At 43.9% G+C, this 18,752-nt stretch overlaps 1 protein-coding gene across 3 annotated transcripts in view; it reads right to left on the bottom strand.

Annotated features, from left to right (window-relative positions):
• Window positions 1–998: 998 nt before the first annotated feature.
• Window positions 999–18,752, bottom strand: part of INPP5B (inositol polyphosphate-5-phosphatase B) — a 57,108-nt gene continuing 39,354 nt past the window's right edge. For 2 of the 3 annotated variants that reach the window (XM_006777264.2, XM_006777267.2), the window contains 11 exons: window positions 15,821–15,932; window positions 12,982–13,091; window positions 12,030–12,165; window positions 10,211–10,321; window positions 8,171–8,333; window positions 6,893–7,128; window positions 5,715–5,828; window positions 3,890–3,983; window positions 3,465–3,592; window positions 2,277–2,388; window positions 999–2,031 (listed from right to left, as the gene is read on the bottom strand). In XM_006777264.2, coding sequence (XP_006777327.1) covers window positions 1,919–2,031; window positions 2,277–2,388; window positions 3,465–3,592; window positions 3,890–3,983; window positions 5,715–5,828; window positions 6,893–7,128; window positions 8,171–8,333; window positions 10,211–10,321; window positions 12,030–12,165; window positions 12,982–13,091; window positions 15,821–15,932 — 1,429 coding nt within the window. In that variant the 3' untranslated portion in view covers window positions 999–1,918. Of the gene's footprint in view, window positions 2,032–2,276; window positions 2,389–3,464; window positions 3,627–3,889; window positions 3,984–5,714; window positions 5,829–6,892; window positions 7,129–8,170; window positions 8,334–10,210; window positions 10,322–12,029; window positions 12,166–12,981; window positions 13,092–15,820; window positions 15,933–18,752 lie in introns of those variants that run through there. The other variant, XM_006777266.1, reaches the window with a different exon arrangement.

Genomic DNA, 18,752 nt, shown 5'->3' with positions numbered 1-18,752 from the left:
CATGGCAGCCATCACAGCCACAGAAAAGACCACAGTTAGGTATCCGAATTCCGGCTGGGACCCGCAGGGTGGCATGGAAGGCTGCGGCACTCCCGCCATTTCTCCTCATCACCCAGCAAAGTTAATGAACATAAGCCGGAGGGTCCGAGAAAGGAAGATTGAACCTGAAGGTCGGAACTAGGGAGTATTCCCAGCCCAGCCAGAGCCCGCCGCCGCCTCTCCCCCGCGCGTGAGCTCACAGGAGCGCAGTCGCTCGCTCCTGCGCCGCGGTCTGTCCGAATTTCCCAGGCTGAGGACTGTGGGCTCCCAGCCGGACTCGCGCCGGGGCGGCCAGCGCCACCTACTGGCCATTCCCAACGGCTCACATCGTCATGCTACTGGCTGGTACTTCCTAGTAAGTCACATTTTACACTGCCAAGTAGTGGTGTTTCAGGGCCCAAGGAGCAATTTTGATTATGGTGTCATTATGCTCTACAATTTTCTAAGTCCCTGGAAGATCCAGCTGTTAGAACATCCCAGCAGCCAGCACCTGTTTTTCCCCTAAGCTACGTGTATGGAATATTCCATGTGCAACAACCCCCCGAGACTAGACCACCAGTCAAGGGGTTCAGGCCATGCCTGTCCCATCTCTTGCTTGAAAAATGTGAATAGCCGAAACCGGTTTGGCTCAGTGGATAGAGCGTCGGCCTGCGGACTGAAAGGTCCCAGGTTCGATTCCGGTCAAGGGCATGTACCTGGGTTGCGGGCACATCCCCAGAGGGGGATGTGCAGGAGGCGGCTGATCAATGTTTCTCTCTCATCGATGGTTCTGACTATCTCCCTTCCTCTCTGTAAAAAATCAATAAAAATATATATTTTTTAAAAAATGTGAATAGTGACTGCACCCACCAGATGCCAGGCAAATCTCTCTCTGGCCCCTGACCAGCCACCCAATGCTTATGCTGCAGAAGTCCAGCCGCAGAGAACTGCCATCTCTTAAGAAATAAAAACACAAATAATCACTGTTAAAAATAACATTTATCATTAAAATATATTACACATATGAGAGAGGGAATGCATCAAATACAGTTTGGAGAATTTGCTGGCCCAGAAAGTCCCACTTGTTTAACCAGAACACCAATTTCTTCCGTATTTTCATTTTCAAGCCACTGTATTGACCGCCGTGGCTGAGTGGCCAGCCCCGGAGGTGTTGCACGACATCTGAGCAGGAAAGGGAATAGGGTTTGCATCTGTATGGACACAGGTACACAGCGTGCTAGAAGCATCTGGGTGGCTATAGCCTATTTACCCTGCAGCTGCCACTCGCATTCTTGTCCAAGTCATCTTATTCTCCTTTCACTTCCAAAGTGTGTTCAAATATCTGATCATGGGGAGCTCAGCCCAGGTGACAGGGAAAGCACTGATTATGCCCTGGAGACAGGCTGAGTGAGCACAAGTACAGTTATTTAAACATTAAAATAAAATAGAGCCCTGACCAGTTGGGCATTGTCCTGTGCACCAAAAGGTTTCTGGTTCCATCTCTGGCACATGCCTGGGTTGGGGGCTCAATCCCTGGGGGAGAGGGGGGGAGATCAGGCAGAAGGCAGCGTATCAATGTTTCGCTCCCTCTCTCCTCCCTTCCTGTCTCTCTAAAAAATCAATTTTTAAAAAATCTTTAAAAAAATAATCTGTGTTAAATTAACTAAAGTTGAACATTGCATGTCAGTTTTATTGTGGTGGGTTTCTCTCATGTCCTCACAACTCGCAGCAGCACTAAGTGTGATAGCCATGGTGGGGGGAAATGGCCTGGGCTCAGGAAGCTGGCAGTTGCCACTCTAGCTTCCAAGTGGCCTCACGTCCTTCGAAGGCCACTCTCCAACGGAAACAGGTGGGGCTGGTAATTGGATGCTTCCGGTAAAACAGGAGAAGAGACAGAGGCTCAGGGTGAGTTGCAGAGGAACTGGTGAATGAATTCTTGAGCCTTCTTCTCTGCCATTTCGAGCTTTTGTTGACCAGCTGGGTTTCGAAGCAGTAAGCTGCCAAATACGCTAGCTGCATGAAAAACACAGAAGACAAATGATTCAGCAAAAGAAGGTGCTAATTTTTTTGTGTTTTTATGAGTGGGGGAAGGGTCCCCAAAACCAAATTTTCTGCTTTAAATCCTATTTGAAGGTAAACTTTGCCCAGAGCTTGAGATTTTAGTTTTATTAGTGGACTTGGGACCTTCCACAACCACATTTCTTATAATGAGTCTCTCAGCTTGCAGAGATGCTTCCCACAGACACTTGGCTACTTACCTAGAATATTCTCATCCAAATGATTTTTTTCTGAATTTTTCAGCAGCTGTCGCAAAAATGCCAGCAAGTAGTGGAAGACATTTTTGTGGAATGTGGGGAGAGTAGAAATGACCTGAAAGAGGCAGAATTGGGATTTGCCTTTTTATTCATTCAATTAAATAAGTGTCTGCTATATTCCAGGAATTGAGTGCATGATCCAAGTACATGAATAAGACTGTGCACAGAAAACCTTGACCACTTACCATTTGGCACAAGTGCCAAAGAGAAGCACAGATAAAAAGAGAGAGAGAAGCACAAATCAAGTACTACATGGATTTAGAGGTCAAGCTTCTAACTATGTGCTCTCCAAAGACTTAAGGAAATAGAAGACATAGGTCTTGAATATAAGACAAGACTGGACTTGCAGAGGTAAGGACTAGGGTTTTTAGGACAAAAGAAAGCATAAAAAAGGACAAGAGAAGGAAAACAGTGAAATAAGGAGAGAGCACTTTGTGTGAAGTCATTGTTGGCAGGAGCATAACTGAAGAGGCGCTAAGCCTGGAAGGGATCAGGCTAGAATTCAGTGAGTACTCCACTGCACAGGAGAATCAGTGAGGAAGCTGGTACAAAGTATATTCCAAAGAGATTTTGATTGAGTGAAAGTGGGATGAGGCTCTAGGACCTGTATTATTAGCAGGTTTTCTAGATGATTCTGTAATATATGTGAGCAACTAGAGTAGATCATAGAAAGCCTTGAATGTTTAAGAAAATCATTCATCGGCAATAGAAAGCCAAGTATGGTCTTTGACCAACAGGAACACGATGAGAGCTTTAGAACACAACCTAATGGCAGTATATGGAACAAATCAGCAGAGGGAGAGCCTCAGCGCAGGGCCTTGCACCCAGGAAAGTGGAAGGAGAACAGAAGAAAAAAGATGGGTGGCAGATCAAGGGGACTGGGCATGTGGGAGGTGAGAAATGGAGGAGTCAGAAATGACTCAGGTTTCTGGGTTGAGTCACTACAATTAAGTGTGAGGCCATTAAAAGAAAAAAGGGAGGAGAGGAAAAACAGGTTTGGGAAGGAAAGATACAGGTGAGTTTCTAAGATATGAGAAACATGTGAGGGGCTGTGACTGGCTCTGTTCCCTCAGGCCCCAGGAGGCCTGGGGCTACAGCTTGTGTATGCTGATGCTCAGTGCTTCCCCTCACCTGTTTACTTGCTGTGTAGTTGCCAGAACACTCCAAGCAGTTATGGTAGGCGCTGTAGCAGATGACGGGCTCTGGCAGGCTCTCCAGGAAAAGCAGCAAGGCTTCGGCTACCGAATGATTGCTAAGGGCTTTTGGCCCGTCGTTAAGGAACAGGTGGTGCTGCTGCCCATGGTTAGGAAAAGGCCCAGGGCCGAGCACATGCCAGAAGGGCTACCTGCCTGCTAGCTGGAAGGAGCCAGGCTGTATGTCAGCTTAGCTGGGCCCTCCTTAGTTCCTACTATATTGGTTGCTTAACGTTGTGAAGACTTCTCTATGCAAACTTTAAGTAAGAAAAACATGATAGCTGAGGGCACAATATCTGATTTTGAGCCTTAAAATATTATTTCCTTTTTCTCACCTCTCTTACACACACACACAAAGGATACAGAGGGTATCAAGGTTCTCAATCATTCCAGTATCCAAACAGTCCCTGATTTGCTCAAATTCCAACCTTCGGCCCGGCTGTTGAAACAGATCTTCCTGCAAAAGGGAAGAAAGTCACAAAGTAATCAGAAAATCAGCAATGAATTCCTGACCTAGAAATGTCATTTCCAGCAGAGAACAAAAAGAAGCATGTAGTGAGGCCTTTGAGTCACCCTGGTAGACAACCTGATTTAGGCGGGTGCGGCTAATTAATTCATCTTGCAGGCTTTACCAGGCATGCTCCCACAACAGGTCTTGATAAGACATCTTTTATAAAACTATGGGTAGGGCCTATGTACAGTGATGGCGAACCTATGACACGCGTGTTAGAGGTGACACGTGAACTCATTTTTTTGGTTGATTTTTCTTTGTTAAATGGCATTTAAATATATAAAATAAATATCAAAAATGTAAGTCTTTGTTTTACTATGGTTGCAAATATCAAAAAATTTCTGTATGTGCCATGGGACCAGAGTTAAGTTAGGGTTTTTCAAAATGCTGACACGCCGAGCTCAAAAGGTTCGCCATCAATACAACAGTAAGATCCAACATAAGGGAAACTTAAAAGCAGCTATGTTTCCTGCAGTGTAATAGAGGGATTAACCAAAAAAAGAAAATTATTAAGAAATTATATCATTTATAAGATGAAGAAAACTAAAAGGCAGTTCAGTGCTTTATGAAAATGAGATTTTGGCAATAAAGGTAGTCCCAGGGGACTTTATATCCCTTTGTTTTATAAAATGACAATGCCATCTACCTGTGTTGATAACCATATTACATGTATTGTTCAAAAGTTACACTTCTCTACAGAGAAGGTAGGAGAGCATGGTATGTAAGAAAGTGACCTCTGTCCAGCTGGCGTGGCTCAATGATTGTGCATCCACCTGTGAACCAGGAGGTCACGTTCGATTCCTAGTCAGGGCTTATGCCAGGGTTGCAGGCTCAATTCTCGGTAGGGAGTGTGCAAGAGGCAGCTGATCAATGATTCTCTCCTATTATTGATGTTTCTATCTCTCTCTCCCATCCTCTCTGAAATCAATAAAAATATATTTTAAAAAAAGAAGAAAAAAAGAATGTGACTTCTCTAGCCAGACTCCCTGGGTTCAAATCCCAATCCTGTCCACTTATCAGCTTTGGGACCTTCACCAAGTTATTTACCTTTTTGAGAACTAAATGAGTCAATACTATAAAACACTTAGAACAATATTTGGTACATTGTAACACTCCATAAATATGAAAGAAAAAAAGTGAAAAGAGAATATCCTAAGAATATATGTTGCTCCATCTCCCCATATATAGTAAATGAGTCAGTGAAACTGGCCAATCTGATCTCAATGAAGGGCGCCCAAGTCACTCTAGAAATCAGGCCTCCTGACTCACACAACCTGGGAATTCCTCCTGCCTCTACCTGGCTTGTCCTCAAGTTAGTCCAGCCCATTCCCAGAAGCTGGGGCGAGTTCCTCAAAAGGATACCTGGCTGAGAGCCTGAGAAGGCTCCAGATGGCTTTCTACATGGGCGACCAAGGCCAGGGGAGGGACCACGCGGTGCTGGGAAGGCCACCCCGTGCAAGGCCGCTTCCCTTGGGGGTAACCAAGTGCTCTATGTAATGTCACAATCCCCCAAGGGCGTGAAACATGAACCTATTTGCCCGTCATTCCCTCCCTGAGGGAAAAACAGCTTTCCACGGTTCTCTGGATTCAAAGCTTCTTACACCAAACACTGGGGCTGACGCTTTTTCTCAGGGCAGCCTGGCCGCCATCAGGTCTGACTGTGGAAGCACCACCCACCTCCTGGGCAGCGTTTCGGTGCAGGTAGTCAACCAGCATCCAGAGCTCTTTGGGGATTTCCATGGGGTTCTCCAACTGGCTGCCATCATCTTCAGTCCGGAGTGGCATCAGAGTCTGAAAAGAAATAAAAGGCCTCAGAAGCCCCACCAAGAGAACTTACACTCTGCTGGCTTAGGAGAGCACAGGATGTGGGGACGGCAAACCCGTGGGAGAAGGGGGGCGTATTTCAATGCCCCGGAGCAAACATTCCATAGTCTGAAATGAAATCAGGTGGCACAAAGTACAAAGGTGATTTTTTAGAATTGGGAATGCATTATAGCAAGAACTGTCAATGAATTGGGTGACAATATGCATCAACTAATTAGAAAAAAATCCTGCCTATAGCATTTCAGTGTCAGGGCTAGAAGGACACTGTGGTCCAGGGAAAAAGGACACAGATTTGAGAGTCCAAAAACCCGGATGCAAGGTCCCGGTCCATTGCTAACTTGCCCTGTGACAAGTCAATCTCCTTATGAGGTCTCAGTTTTCATTTGTATAATGGAGAGGATGGTGTTCAAGAGTACCTAGATGAAAAATGCATGGGTGGAAGGAGCCTATGTATTACTATAAATCTGCTCCAAACTAGTTGCCTTGCATTAGAATTGTCTCCATAGGAGCCTCTCAGGTCTCAGAAAATTTAGTTTGGGATGCTATGTTACCAAATGATGATTAAAAAATAAGAAGAGAAAAGAATAAAAAATAAGATGATCATGAGCCAGGGAACCTTCATTATCATCGTATCCATGGCTGAGTTTCTCTAATGAACTGTGTATGAAAGACTGAAAGACACGGCCACAACATTTTGTAGCTTTTTCTATCAAGTGGTAGAGTCACTTCCAGCCCTTGGAATCTGGGCTGGCTTCACAATTTGCCATCATCTGATTGCAACTGCACACATGAGCCTAGGCGAGATCAGCAGAAAAGCTACACAGGAAACTCACAGAAGGAGGAGGAGCAATAACTGGTTGCTTTCAACCATTACAATTTCAGGTGGTTTGTTGCACAGCAATACTGCGTATAACTGATACAATAAGCCAGCTCTAGGGAGGCTGAAGAATTCTCAGATCCCTGGGCATATCCTGTTTGACTGATGTGGCTGCTACACAGGACCAGATGTTTCCTTGTGGCACATAACTCACCAGCTCTCTAACAGTTTCAAGCGGCAGGTCAGAGATCGGCTCCCTCATGTAGCACAGCGTATGAATGGGAGATCCAAAACAGCTGGGCACGTAGTTCCCAGACACAGACAAAAAGTAATCCTTTCCCCTGTCCAAGTGCAAAACAAGAATGTCCTCAATTTTGTCTTCACCAGAGTTGAGCTTTGTAGCCATGGTCTTAGTGACAAATATCTCCAATTGAATCTCAATGGCCGAATCTGAAGAAAAATTTAAAAAGTAATGTTGGCTGGTGGGAGGCCAAGAGAAAAGAAGGAAAGAAGACACAAAGGGAAGAGAGTCACCAGGCCTAAAGGGTTAAGGAAGGAAAACAGAAGTAAGAGCCAACCAAGTATTTATGTGCTCGGCACTCAGGAGACACACGAACAGAGTTGATAGTCCAAGTGGGAATATGAAAACAACAAACAAAAACATGTGAATAGGCAACTATTATGAAATTCAAGTTCTAAGTAGCACAGCTTAAACTAGTAATTATTAATCACTAAGAAGGCATGGATCACAGAGCTTACCCTGAGCAAGGTCAGATAAAGACACCTGATCCAGTAGAAAATATAATGAAACTACCACCCTGTGAATTGTCCACAAAACAGGCTTACTCCCCCTGCCACCCAGCACAACACAGAGTACAAAGGAGAAGTCAGGGGAGAGATATGCATGGTATATTCCAGAGCCAGATATAATTTTGGGGTCACCACCCCATTATCGTTCCCTAGAAGAGCAACTGGGAGTTGATTATGGTGAGGCAGACAGTCAAAATGATTCTTTTTGTTTGTTGTAGTCCTCACCCAAGAATATGTTTTTATTGATGAGAGAGAGAGACATCCATTAGTTGCCCCACATACACACTCCAACCGGGAATCGAACCCACAACCTAGATATGTGCCCTGACCAGGAAACAAACCCACAACCTTTTGGTGTACAGGACAACTCTTCAACCAACTGAGCTACTGGCAAAGGTTAAAAATGGTCCTTTTAACAGCAGCTGCTTCACAGCAATCTTAGGTTTTCTCTTTCTGTGAAATTATGGAACAAATACATGACTGAGAATGCTTCTGAAGCTGAACTCACGCTCCTCACTATTTTATATTTTATTTGTAGATGGTTCATCCATAGGACTTTTTAAAAGTTTCAAGCAGACAACGAAACACTCAGAAACAAAAAGCTTATTACAGGAAAGTGAGCCAAGATAGGTTAGAGTGTACCCCAAAACCAGTAACCAGGGAACTGGAAGAGAGGCCTTACCTGGCAGGAGGAACCCTTTGCTGGGGTTGGCATTCAGCCACTGCTTACAGTAAGACTCTTCATCAGGCTTGTTGATGAATTCAAACTGACAGGGCACTTGTCCGTTACGAATTGTAAAGGATTCCACTTGCAGTTGCATGTACTTCACATTCTGAAAACAGAACTGGGAACAGGCCCGGAACCCATCAGACCAATGTCCTCTTCTCAGCAACCTGTCCAGACACCCACCTGGGCATTCCTTGCCCTTTCTGGAAAGAAAATGAAGGACCAGCCCTAGCTGGTTTGGCTCAGTGGATAGAGAGTCGGCCTGCGGACTGAAGGGTCCCAGTTCAATCCTGGTCAGGAACACATGCCGGGGTTTTGGGCTCGATCCCCAGTATAGAGGATATAGGAGGCAGCCAATCCCTGATTCTTTCTCATCATTGATGTTTCTCTCTCTCTCCTTCTTCCTTCCTCACTGAAATAAATAAAAATATTTTTAAGGGAGGGAGGGAGGAAAGAAGGAAGGAAAGAAAAGAAAAGAAAGAAGGACCACCTCTTTCAAATCATGTTTCTTCTCTACGTATTTACCTGGGAGGCCACAGCTACCACTAAAGACCAATTGTCTGTGTTTAACCCAGAAACTCAAAGAAAGCATGTTGTTTTATAAATAAATTTCCTGAAGGAATCAACATTTGTATCTTTTATACCCAAACAAACTCAAGGCCAAACTTTTCTTTCCAAGTAGCTGGACATCTAAGGTATTGAAAATACTCTCACCATAAATACCCATTGACTGGCTTCTTGGTATTGTCAATTCTGAATGATCTATGTCGTAGCTCTTTCATGGAAAATCTTCAGCCCTAACTTGACTTCTCCCACTGACCACTGCCTTTCTATACTGCCTTCCCTACCACTCACTCAAGCATACCCAAGAAATTCGGACTCGATTTGATCTCAAAGCAAAGTATCAGTAAGAAGACAAACCCAATGCAAGAATACACACCAGTTATATTAAAATTAAAAACAAAACAAAACGCATTTTGGATCACCTTTGCCATTATTTAACTCATAGATGGCTCATGTGTAGGTGAAATCTATGAGTCACAAATAGTTGCCCTAGCTGGTTTTGCTCAGTGGCTAGAGCATCAGACTGCGGACTGAAAGGTCCTTGGTTCTATTCCACTCAAGGGCACATGCCTGGGTTGAGGCTTTGATCCCCAGTAGGAGGTGTGCAGAAGGCAACTGATCAATTATTCTCTCTCATCATTGGTGTCTCTATCTTTCTCTCCCTCTCCCTTCCTCTCTGAAATCAATAAAAACATATTTTTAAAAAATGGTTAAAGGCTTCTGGTTTAGAAGATTAGGAGATAAACATGATATAAACCAACAACCCCTCTCTTCTCAGCTAGCATCAGCAGCTTCACTTTATCTAGAAGCAGCCTATCAAGAAAGACTAGAGTTCAGTAGTCTGACGGGTACCTCCTGGAATTCTGAGCCCTCGTAGATGAAATTTAAGCTCTATGAATAGAAGAGTCTGATGCTGATAGTCTTTCTTGTTTTGTTAATCCTCACCCAAGGATATTTTTCCATTGATTTTTAGAGAGTGGAAAGGAGGGGGAGAGGACAGAGAGAAAGAAGCATCTCTGTGAAAGAGACATGTCGATTGGTTTCGAGGTCTGAGGCACATGCCCTTGACCAGAATCGAATTTGGGACCCTTCAACCTGGGCCCACGCTTTAGTTCGTGGGCCAACACTCTGTCCACGGAGCCAAACCGGCCAGGGCTGATGCTGATATTCTTTTTTTTTTTAATATATATTTTTTTCATTGATTTCAGAGAGGAAGGGAGAGGAAGAGAGAGATACAAACATCAATGATGAGAGAGAATCATTGATCAGCTGCCTCCTGTGCCCCCTCCTGGGGATGGAGGCTGAAACCTGGGCATATGCCCCTGACCAGAATCGAACCTGGGACCCTTCAGTCCACAGGCTAACTAACACTCTATCCAGTGAACCCAACTAGCTAGGGCTGATGCTGATATTCTTAACAGTCCTTCCTACCTCTAGCTTGGAGAGGGACACAGAAGGAATGTTGGCATTTTCCATCTTGTCCAGGGATCGAACAATCTCCTCCAGAGTCTTCCGGTAAAGCTCTTCATTTATAACCCGCACCTGGAAGGGAACATCAGAGGCTGAGTACCAAGCCTTCTGCCCATTTCCTCTTTTTCAGTATACAGGGCATTCCCGTTGGGAAACAGCAATACAGAAAGTGGATACTAAATAGATTTAATTAATTAACAAAAGATCCCAATCAACAGTAGACATAGAAGGGTCGCCCAGAGGCAAAATCTATGGTAAAGTCAACTGCTTCCTGATTAGCAGAAAGAGGATTCAGAGTGAAAGCCTGGTTGGCAGTTCTATCAGGACTCAGGACCGGGACAGAGAGATGCTCAGTGCTTAGCTCTACTTGGCTTGCTGCTGCCAAAAGGCCTGCAGTAAGAAATCTCTCTAGATCTTTGATTTAAAGCAGCATTTCTTTAAAAAGCATTTCTCGCCCCGACTGGTTTGGCTCGGTGGATAGAGCGTCGGCCTGAGGACTGAAGGGTCCCGGGTTTGATTCCAGTCAAGGGCATGTACCTTGGTTGCGGGCACATCCCCAGTGGGAGGTGTGCAGGAGGCAGCTGATGGATGTTTCTAACTCTCTATCTCTCTCCCTTCTTCTCTGTAAAAAGTCAATAAAATATATTGTAAATAAATAAAAAGCATTTCTCAAGCTTTTTTAACTAACTGCTCCATCAGACAAGGTTTTGTCAGGTTTTTCCTTCTGTATTTGAATTATAAACACAATTTTGTCACTTTCCAATAATAAAACTTTAATTGTAATATTCATTAGGCTTTTTTCAAACCACCCACACCCTCATGGATTCTGATATGCTTCAACCTGGACCCTTGAGAATTGATAAAATAAACACTGAAGTCACTGAAGAAGAGATACAAATAGGGAATAAAGAAAAGATGTTCAACTTCACTAGTAACCAGGGAAATAGAATCTAAAATAATGAAATATCTTTTTCTTTTGGCTCACTGTATTGGTAGAAATTTAAAAGACTGATTAAACCCAGTATTAGCCAGGGTGTGAGAAAATAAGCTCATACATGATTGGCAGGAGTGTAAAATGATAAAACTGCCGGGAGGATGATTTAGCAAAATTTAATAAATTTAAAATACATTTCTCATTGAACCACTAATTTAACCTCTAGGAATTTCATTCTATAGAAATGCACTGGTACACAAAGATATATGAAGGGTGGTTACCATAGCACTGTATATAATAGCAAAACTTTGGAAACAAATGATCATCAATATATACATTATGGTTCATTCATACTGTGGCGCATTTTGAAACCTTTAAAAATAATGAAGGAGCTCTGCCTTTAGTGTCATGTAAAGGTCTTCTGAGACACAGTCAGTGGGGAAAAAATATGTTCTCAGAACAATATGCATAATATGATCTCTTTTACAGAAAGGAAAACCTTCCTCTAGAAACACCCTCTGTGCTGCATAGAGAATACTGACACACATTTGTAAATGCATGGAGAAAGGTCTGGAGAGATTCAGTCCAAAAAGTAAGGAGGAAATTCCATGTATGTAGAAACATACAGTGGTAGTATGTCAAAGCAATTATGAATTAAACTGAAATTAAAACAATTTTTATTTATTTTTTTTTTATTTTTATTTTTTCTTTTTTAAAACAATTTTTAAAGGAGCGTCATCATACTCAAGTGAAGAGGAGGACACCAGAAAGAAAAAAAGCAGTCTTGGTTGTGAGAGCCTGTTATTCCCCACGGAATGATGACAACGGGCGCAGCTGCCCACCTACCCCAATGTCAAACTCCGAGCTGACAGGCTTGTGGTCACTGGTCTTCAGGGCCATGTGGCTCTGGTAACTCAGCTGAGTAATGTTCTTCCCTTTCCAGAGGATCCGGTCACACCAGGCAGGAGCACGGCACTTCTCACTGAAATGCAAAGTCCACACTGGGGCCCCCACAGGCACAGCAGTACCCACTGCCTGGCTAGCCCTGGCTCAGCTGGGGATGACTGGGCAGAGCCGTCCAGTCCTCAAGGCCCAGTGATCTGAGAGGTCAGGAGCGATTTGGGCTCACGAAGATGTAACATGTATCCTGTGTATCATCCAAAACACCGTTCAGAATGATTCCCTGCTCTCTGGCCTCCTATGGGGATGAGGTAAGAGTCAAAAGGCAATCTGACAGTAAGTACTCTATGGTTTTTAAGAGATGGTGGTTAAAACAGGCTTTGAATTCCTACTGCCTGGGTTCAAATCCTGGCTCTACACTTGCCTGCTTGGGAGGCTCTTTAATTTTTTAATGCCTCAGTTCCCTGATCTATAAAATGAGAATAACAAAACCATACCTATTTCGACGGGTTGTTGGGAAGATTAAATGAGATAATACAAGTAAAATGCACTGAATAGGGCATGGCATACCATAGGCACTAATAAAATAGATGAACTACTACGCAATGACCAAGTACAACCTAAGTTAGTTGGAATCATCTTAGCCCCCTAAGAATAACTTAAAAGTAAACCAGTCACAAGAATTATTAAGGAACAAAGGCTAAAGCGGTCAAATAGAAAACAAGGAGGAAGGCAGGTGCTTAATGAGCAGCTACTGAAAGACAATGTTTAACCAGAGTACCACACATGGAGAAAGTCGCAGTGAACCTGTCTTCTTCGTTAGGCCCATGAGGGCAAGTGCTTCCCTAAATTCCTGGGTTTTCATGGGCCTGATCTCCTGAAGCAACCTCTGACCCACCTGGTATCCCACTCGTCGGAGCCAGTGTCGTATTTGTAGGTCGGCTGGAACGCGAGCTCGCCTTCTGCGAAGCCTTCAAACACAGCCTTTGCAGCCACCTGAGTTTTCAGCTACACAACAGGAGGGAAGAAAAAAAATCAGAATAAAGAGGTCAAGCCTTGAATGAGCAGATATCAATCTGAAATCTGAACCCTAATTCAAAGGGAAAGGCCCATGAAAAAGCTATTCTGGAAGGTTATTTTTTTTATTTTACTCCCCCGCCCCTTTTTATTGACTTTCTTGGGGTGACACTGGTTAACAAAATTACACAGGTTTCAGGTGCACAATTCCACAACACATCACCTGTACACCGTATGTAAGATCTTGAATGAACTAACTTCTAGCAAGAGGAGCAAGCAAGCTAACATTTCCTTTGCCTGTTATACAGTTTTTAAGGTGCTTTTATAAGAGTTACTGTATCCAGGGAGCCTGAGTACCATCTTACTGAGACGTCCCTAATAGGATTAAGGTACCAAGAGACAGAGCTTTTCCCTTTTAGGTATCAAACACTTCGTCTGTGTAGCACAATTGTTTTATTTTTATTTTTAATTTTTTGAAAAAATATATTTTATTGATTTTTCACAGAGAGGGAGAGGGATAGAGAGTTAGAAACATTGATGAGAGAGAAACATCGATCAGCTGCCTCCTGCACACCTCCTACTGGGGATGTGCCCGCAACCAAGGTACATGCCCTTGGCAGGAATCGAACCTGGGACCTTTCAGTCCGCAGGCCAACACTCTATCCACTGAGCCAAACCGGTTAGGGCACAACTGTTTTAATTGTACAGAGAGACAAAACTGCATATAAAAGAGTCTGGAAAGATACAGTCCAAAAAGCAAAGGGAAACTTCCATGTATGTATAAACATACAGTAGAAATATACTAAACCAATTGTGGTCTAAATTTAAAAATCACTTAAAACAAAGAAACACTTTCAAAAGAAGCTTGTCCAGCTAGTTATATGAACTGAAGGAAGCTGTGTGCCTTGATTTCTCCATCTGTAAATTCTGGACTTAGAATCTGCTTCACAGGATTGTTGGAAAAATGAACTGTCAACTTAGAACAGTGCCTGACGCAGTATAATAGCTAGCATCCTTCTTAGTGCACTAATTCTAGGAGCCCCTTCTAGATCACACTCTCTGCAAGAGATAAAAACAAAAGTGCTCCTGCCTCACCGCCCCTTCCCCCAACCCAGCTGGGTGCCAAATGAACTGGGGAAGGACTGTCAGCTCTAATGCAGGAGACAACAGTTGCCAAATTCCCCCAAAAGCGAATTCCTAATATAAACGAATAAAGAAAAAGCAACAGGAAGTAAAACATTTAGGTATTAAGGTAAGCTGATGCTTCTTGAATGAGTATATATTGACCTTAAAACCATCTGGAAAGCAGAGAACACACAGAACAGGGACTATTACTTGAGGAAACACCAGAAAAGAAGGCAAGAGAAGATTAGTATTAAACTCCAGGGAAATTAGAATGCCTACAGAGGCAAGAAACAGAGAGTTTAGAATAGAACAGAACAGAACAGAATAAAATAGAATAGAATAGGACGGATTAATGCTGAAATAGGTATTAAAGAGAATAAAAGTAATTTACCAAGGAAAACAGCTACAGAGAAAAAGATGGATTAATAAAGAGATTATTCCATACAGAAAAATATATAAAAAAAGAAAAGATATAAAATTGATGGGGTTTTTTTCTGCAATTGATCTGCACTGGGGGAAAAAGATAACTGAAAAATTTAGACTAATGAATACTAAGATTATTTAAAAGGGGACATAGACTAAAAAGAAAAAGAACTTTAACATTCTGAACAATTCTAACCACTGCAACTGTTTTTCAATCTATTGAGTAGTAACCTGAAGAAAGAGAGAAACTGACTGCTCTTGTCCTATGAAATGGCTAATGCTTTGAGACATAAATGCTGACCCAAACAACAGCAGGAGAAAAGCAGGTTACAGAACTGATTCCCACTGGAAGTGAAGAAAACCATTCAGGAAAAAGAGTTGCCATTCATATTGGACAAGTCTGGGGAGGAGGAGGATAAGGGAATAGGAGACAAATTCAAAAGAATCCTAGATAATAAAACCCTAATATGCAAATATACCGAATGACAGAACCACCGGTCACTATGATGCGCACTGACCACCAGGGGGCAGATGCTCAATGAAGGAGCTTCCCCCTGGTGGTCAGTGTGCTCCCACAGGGGGAGAGCCACCCAGCCAGAAGCTGGGTTCACGGCTGGAGAGCACAGCAGTGGTGGTGGTAGCCTCTCCCACCTTCGCTGCTGCAGGCAGGTGGTAAGGAGCTAGGAGTCCCAGACTGAGAGAGCCCTGGACTGCAAGAGGGATGTCTGACTGCTGGCTTAAGCCAGCAGGTGGACATCCCACGAGGGGTCTGGACTGCGAGAGGGCGCAGGCCAGGCTGAGGACTCCCTCCCCGCAAGTGCACAAATTCTGTGCACTGGGCCTCTAGTTAGAAAATAATTTTAAATAGCCATGTATCTTATTTATGAGAAGTCTGGTACCCCTACAGTCCCAACTTGAATGAATGAATGAGCACATACAAGGCAGAGAAACAGAGAGAGAGAACACTCCTGCTCCCAAGAGAAGAGAGACCAGGCACCTCAAGGGACAAGCCAATGGGGAGACAACTATGGACGATGGAAATGCAGATGAAAGACCTGACTGGACATCAGCTCCTCAGGGAAACCTCCCAGGCTGAGGAAGAAGAGGCTGAGAGTTGAGAAGCCAGGCTTTTCTGTGCCCTCAGTGTGGGGACAGCTGCCTGAGATCTGTACCTGATCATACGCATACAGGGTCTGAAAGTCCTTCTCTTCGATGAGCTTTTTTACTTTTTCCACATCCAACTCTTCTATCCTGTAGTTGAGGTCCCCCAGCCACAAGATCACACTGCAAGGACAGAGCACACAGGTCGCAGGCGTTAGTGGGGACTTTACCCGTCTCATCACAGAAGGCCCCTGAGGCTCGGCCTCTTGGGAGCTGGGTGGGGAAATGATTCAGCTGCTCAGGAAATCTTTCTCTCTTGTCCTTTCATTTCATACCACGTCTACCATGCTGCTTACACATTTATCTTGGTCCACGTTCATTATAAACTGCCTCGAGCTCTCCTTGACTACTTTATATTCTTGTGTGGTTGGAAAGAGAGTCTAATAGGATCTAAAAGCAAGACAATAATTCACTTCATTCTTGGGAAGAGGCAAAAAGATCAAGTTTGGGGAGTCGTGCCAATCATCCAGGGACCCCCAAACTAGATGATGCCATGATGTTGCCTCTGCCTCCACGCACACTCCAGTCCACAAAACACACCCCCCGCCTTTGTTTCTAGAGCTGAGTTATTCTGAAACAAAGCTCAACCTCTACAGTAGAATCGGGGTTTAAGCACCGCCATAGCATCGGTTGGCTCAGTGTGACAGGTGTTTTATGACACCTGATGCTTTGGGGGAAAAGACAATGAAATGCTCCTCAATAACACTGCACATCCCATAACGTCCAATAGTGCTCCACGAGAAGCAGCAACCAAGCCAGGAGAGAGTCTGCACCGCCGTATACACACCCCCAAGGAAAAGCAGACAAACTGACATGCAAGTTGCAACCTCACAAACTAGGATGCTGCAGACTTAGCAGAACGGAAGACACACTCCCTGCTAGGTTCCCTGGAGAAGGAAAGCCATCCTGTCAGCTTCTGGGACACCAATGAGCTCAAGACAGTTCCACCATGGCAGCAGGCAGGATGAGAGGCTGGACTCTGTATGCTCCCTGGCAGACACCATGGCCCCAGCAGCTCTTCCTCTTTATAAAAGAAGTGGCACAAGCTTCAAGTGTTACTTTCAAGTCAGAAATTCTCATATGACTTGAATTTAGACATATAGGAAGTTTTAGAGAGAAACGAAATAAAAAGATAGACAAAAATTAGCACAAGATGCTCCAAGCAGCTGCAACTATAGCTTTAGTTGGGGTTGCACACTACTTTAAAGTAGTGCGTACCAATAAAGTAGTGTGCACCAATAAAGTAGTGTGTACCAATAAAGTAGTGTGTACCAATAAAGTAGTGCGTACCAATAAAGTAGCGCGCACCAATAAAGTAGTGTGTACGAATAAACTAGTGTGCACCAATAAAGTAGTGCGCGCCAACAAAGTAGTGCGTCCCAATAAAGTAGCGCGCACCAATAAAGTAGTGTGTACGAATAAACTAGTGTGCACCAATAAAGTAGTGCGCGCCAACAAAGTAGTGCGTCCCAATAAAGTAGCGCGCACCAATAAAGTAGTGTGTACGAATAAACTAGTGTGCACCAATAAAGTAGTGCGCGCCAACAAAGTAGTGCGTCCCAATAAAGTAGCGCGCACCAATAAAGTAGTGTGTACGAATAAACTAGTGTGCACCAATAAAGTAGTGCGCGCCAACAAAGTAGTGCGTCCCAATAAAGTAGCGCGCACCAATAAAGTAGTGTGTACGAATAAACTAGTGTGCACCAATAAAGTAGTGCGCGCCAACAAAGTAGTGCGTCCCAATAAAGTAGCGCGCACCAATAAAGTAGTGTGTACGAATAAACTAGTGTGCACCAATAAAGTAGTGCGCGCCAACAAAGTAGTGCGTCCCAATAAAGTAGCGCGCACCAATAAAGTAGTGTGTACGAATAAACTAGTGTGCACCAATAAAGTAGTGCGCGCCAACAAAGTAGTGCGTCCCAATAAAGTAGCGCGCACCAATAAAGTAGTGTGTACGAATAAACTAGTGTGCACCAATAAAGTAGTGCGCGCCAACAAAGTAGTGCGTCCCAATAAAGTAGCGCGCACCAATAAAGTAGTGTGTACGAATAAACTAGTGTGCACCAATAAAGTAGTGCGCGCCAACAAAGTAGTGCGTCCCAATAAAGTAGCGCGCACCAATAAAGTAGTGTGTACGAATAAACTAGTGTGCACCAATAAAGTAGTGCGCGCCAACAAAGTAGTGCGTCCCAATAAAGTAGCGCGCACCAATAAAGTAGTGTGTACGAATAAACTAGTGTGCACCAATAAAGTAGTGCGCGCCAACAAAGTAGTGCGTCCCAATAAAGTAGCGCGCACCAATAAAGTAGTGTGTACGAATAAACTAGTGTGCACCAATAAAGTAGTGCGCGCCAACAAAGTAGTGCGTCCCAATAAAGTAGCGCGCACCAATAAAGTAGTGTGTACGAATAAACTAGTGTGCACCAATAAAGTAGTGCGCGCCAACAAAGTAGTGCGTCCCAATAAAGTAGCGCGCACCAATAAAGTAGTGTGTACGAATAAACTAGTGTGCACCAATAAAGTAGTGCGCGCCAACAAAGTAGTGCGTCCCAATAAAGTAGCGCGCACCAATAAAGTAGTGTGTACGAATAAACTAGTGTGCACCAATAAAGTAGTGCGCGCCAACAAAGTAGTGCGTCCCAATAAAGTAGCGCGCACCAATAAAGTAGTGTGTACGAATAAACTAGTGTGCACCAATAAAGTAGTGCGCGCCAACAAAGTAGTGCGTCCCAATAAAGTAGCGCGCACCAATAAAGTAGTGTGTACGAATAAACTAGTGTGCACCAATAAAGTAGTGCGCGCCAACAAAGTAGTGCGTCCCAATAAAGTAGCGCGCACCAATAAAGTAGTGTGTACGAATAAAGTAGTGTGCACGAATAAAGTAGTGTGTACCAATAAAGTAGTGTGCGTCAATAAAGTAGTGTGCACCAACAAAGTAGTGCA

Source organism: Myotis davidii, unplaced genomic scaffold, assembly GCF_000327345.1.
Source record: "Myotis davidii unplaced genomic scaffold, ASM32734v1 scaffold88, whole genome shotgun sequence".
Taxonomy (NCBI): Eukaryota; Metazoa; Chordata; class Mammalia; order Chiroptera; family Vespertilionidae; genus Myotis; species Myotis davidii.
The sequence above is the reverse complement of the archived record's forward strand: the minus strand, read 5'-3'. Positions and strand labels throughout refer to the sequence as shown.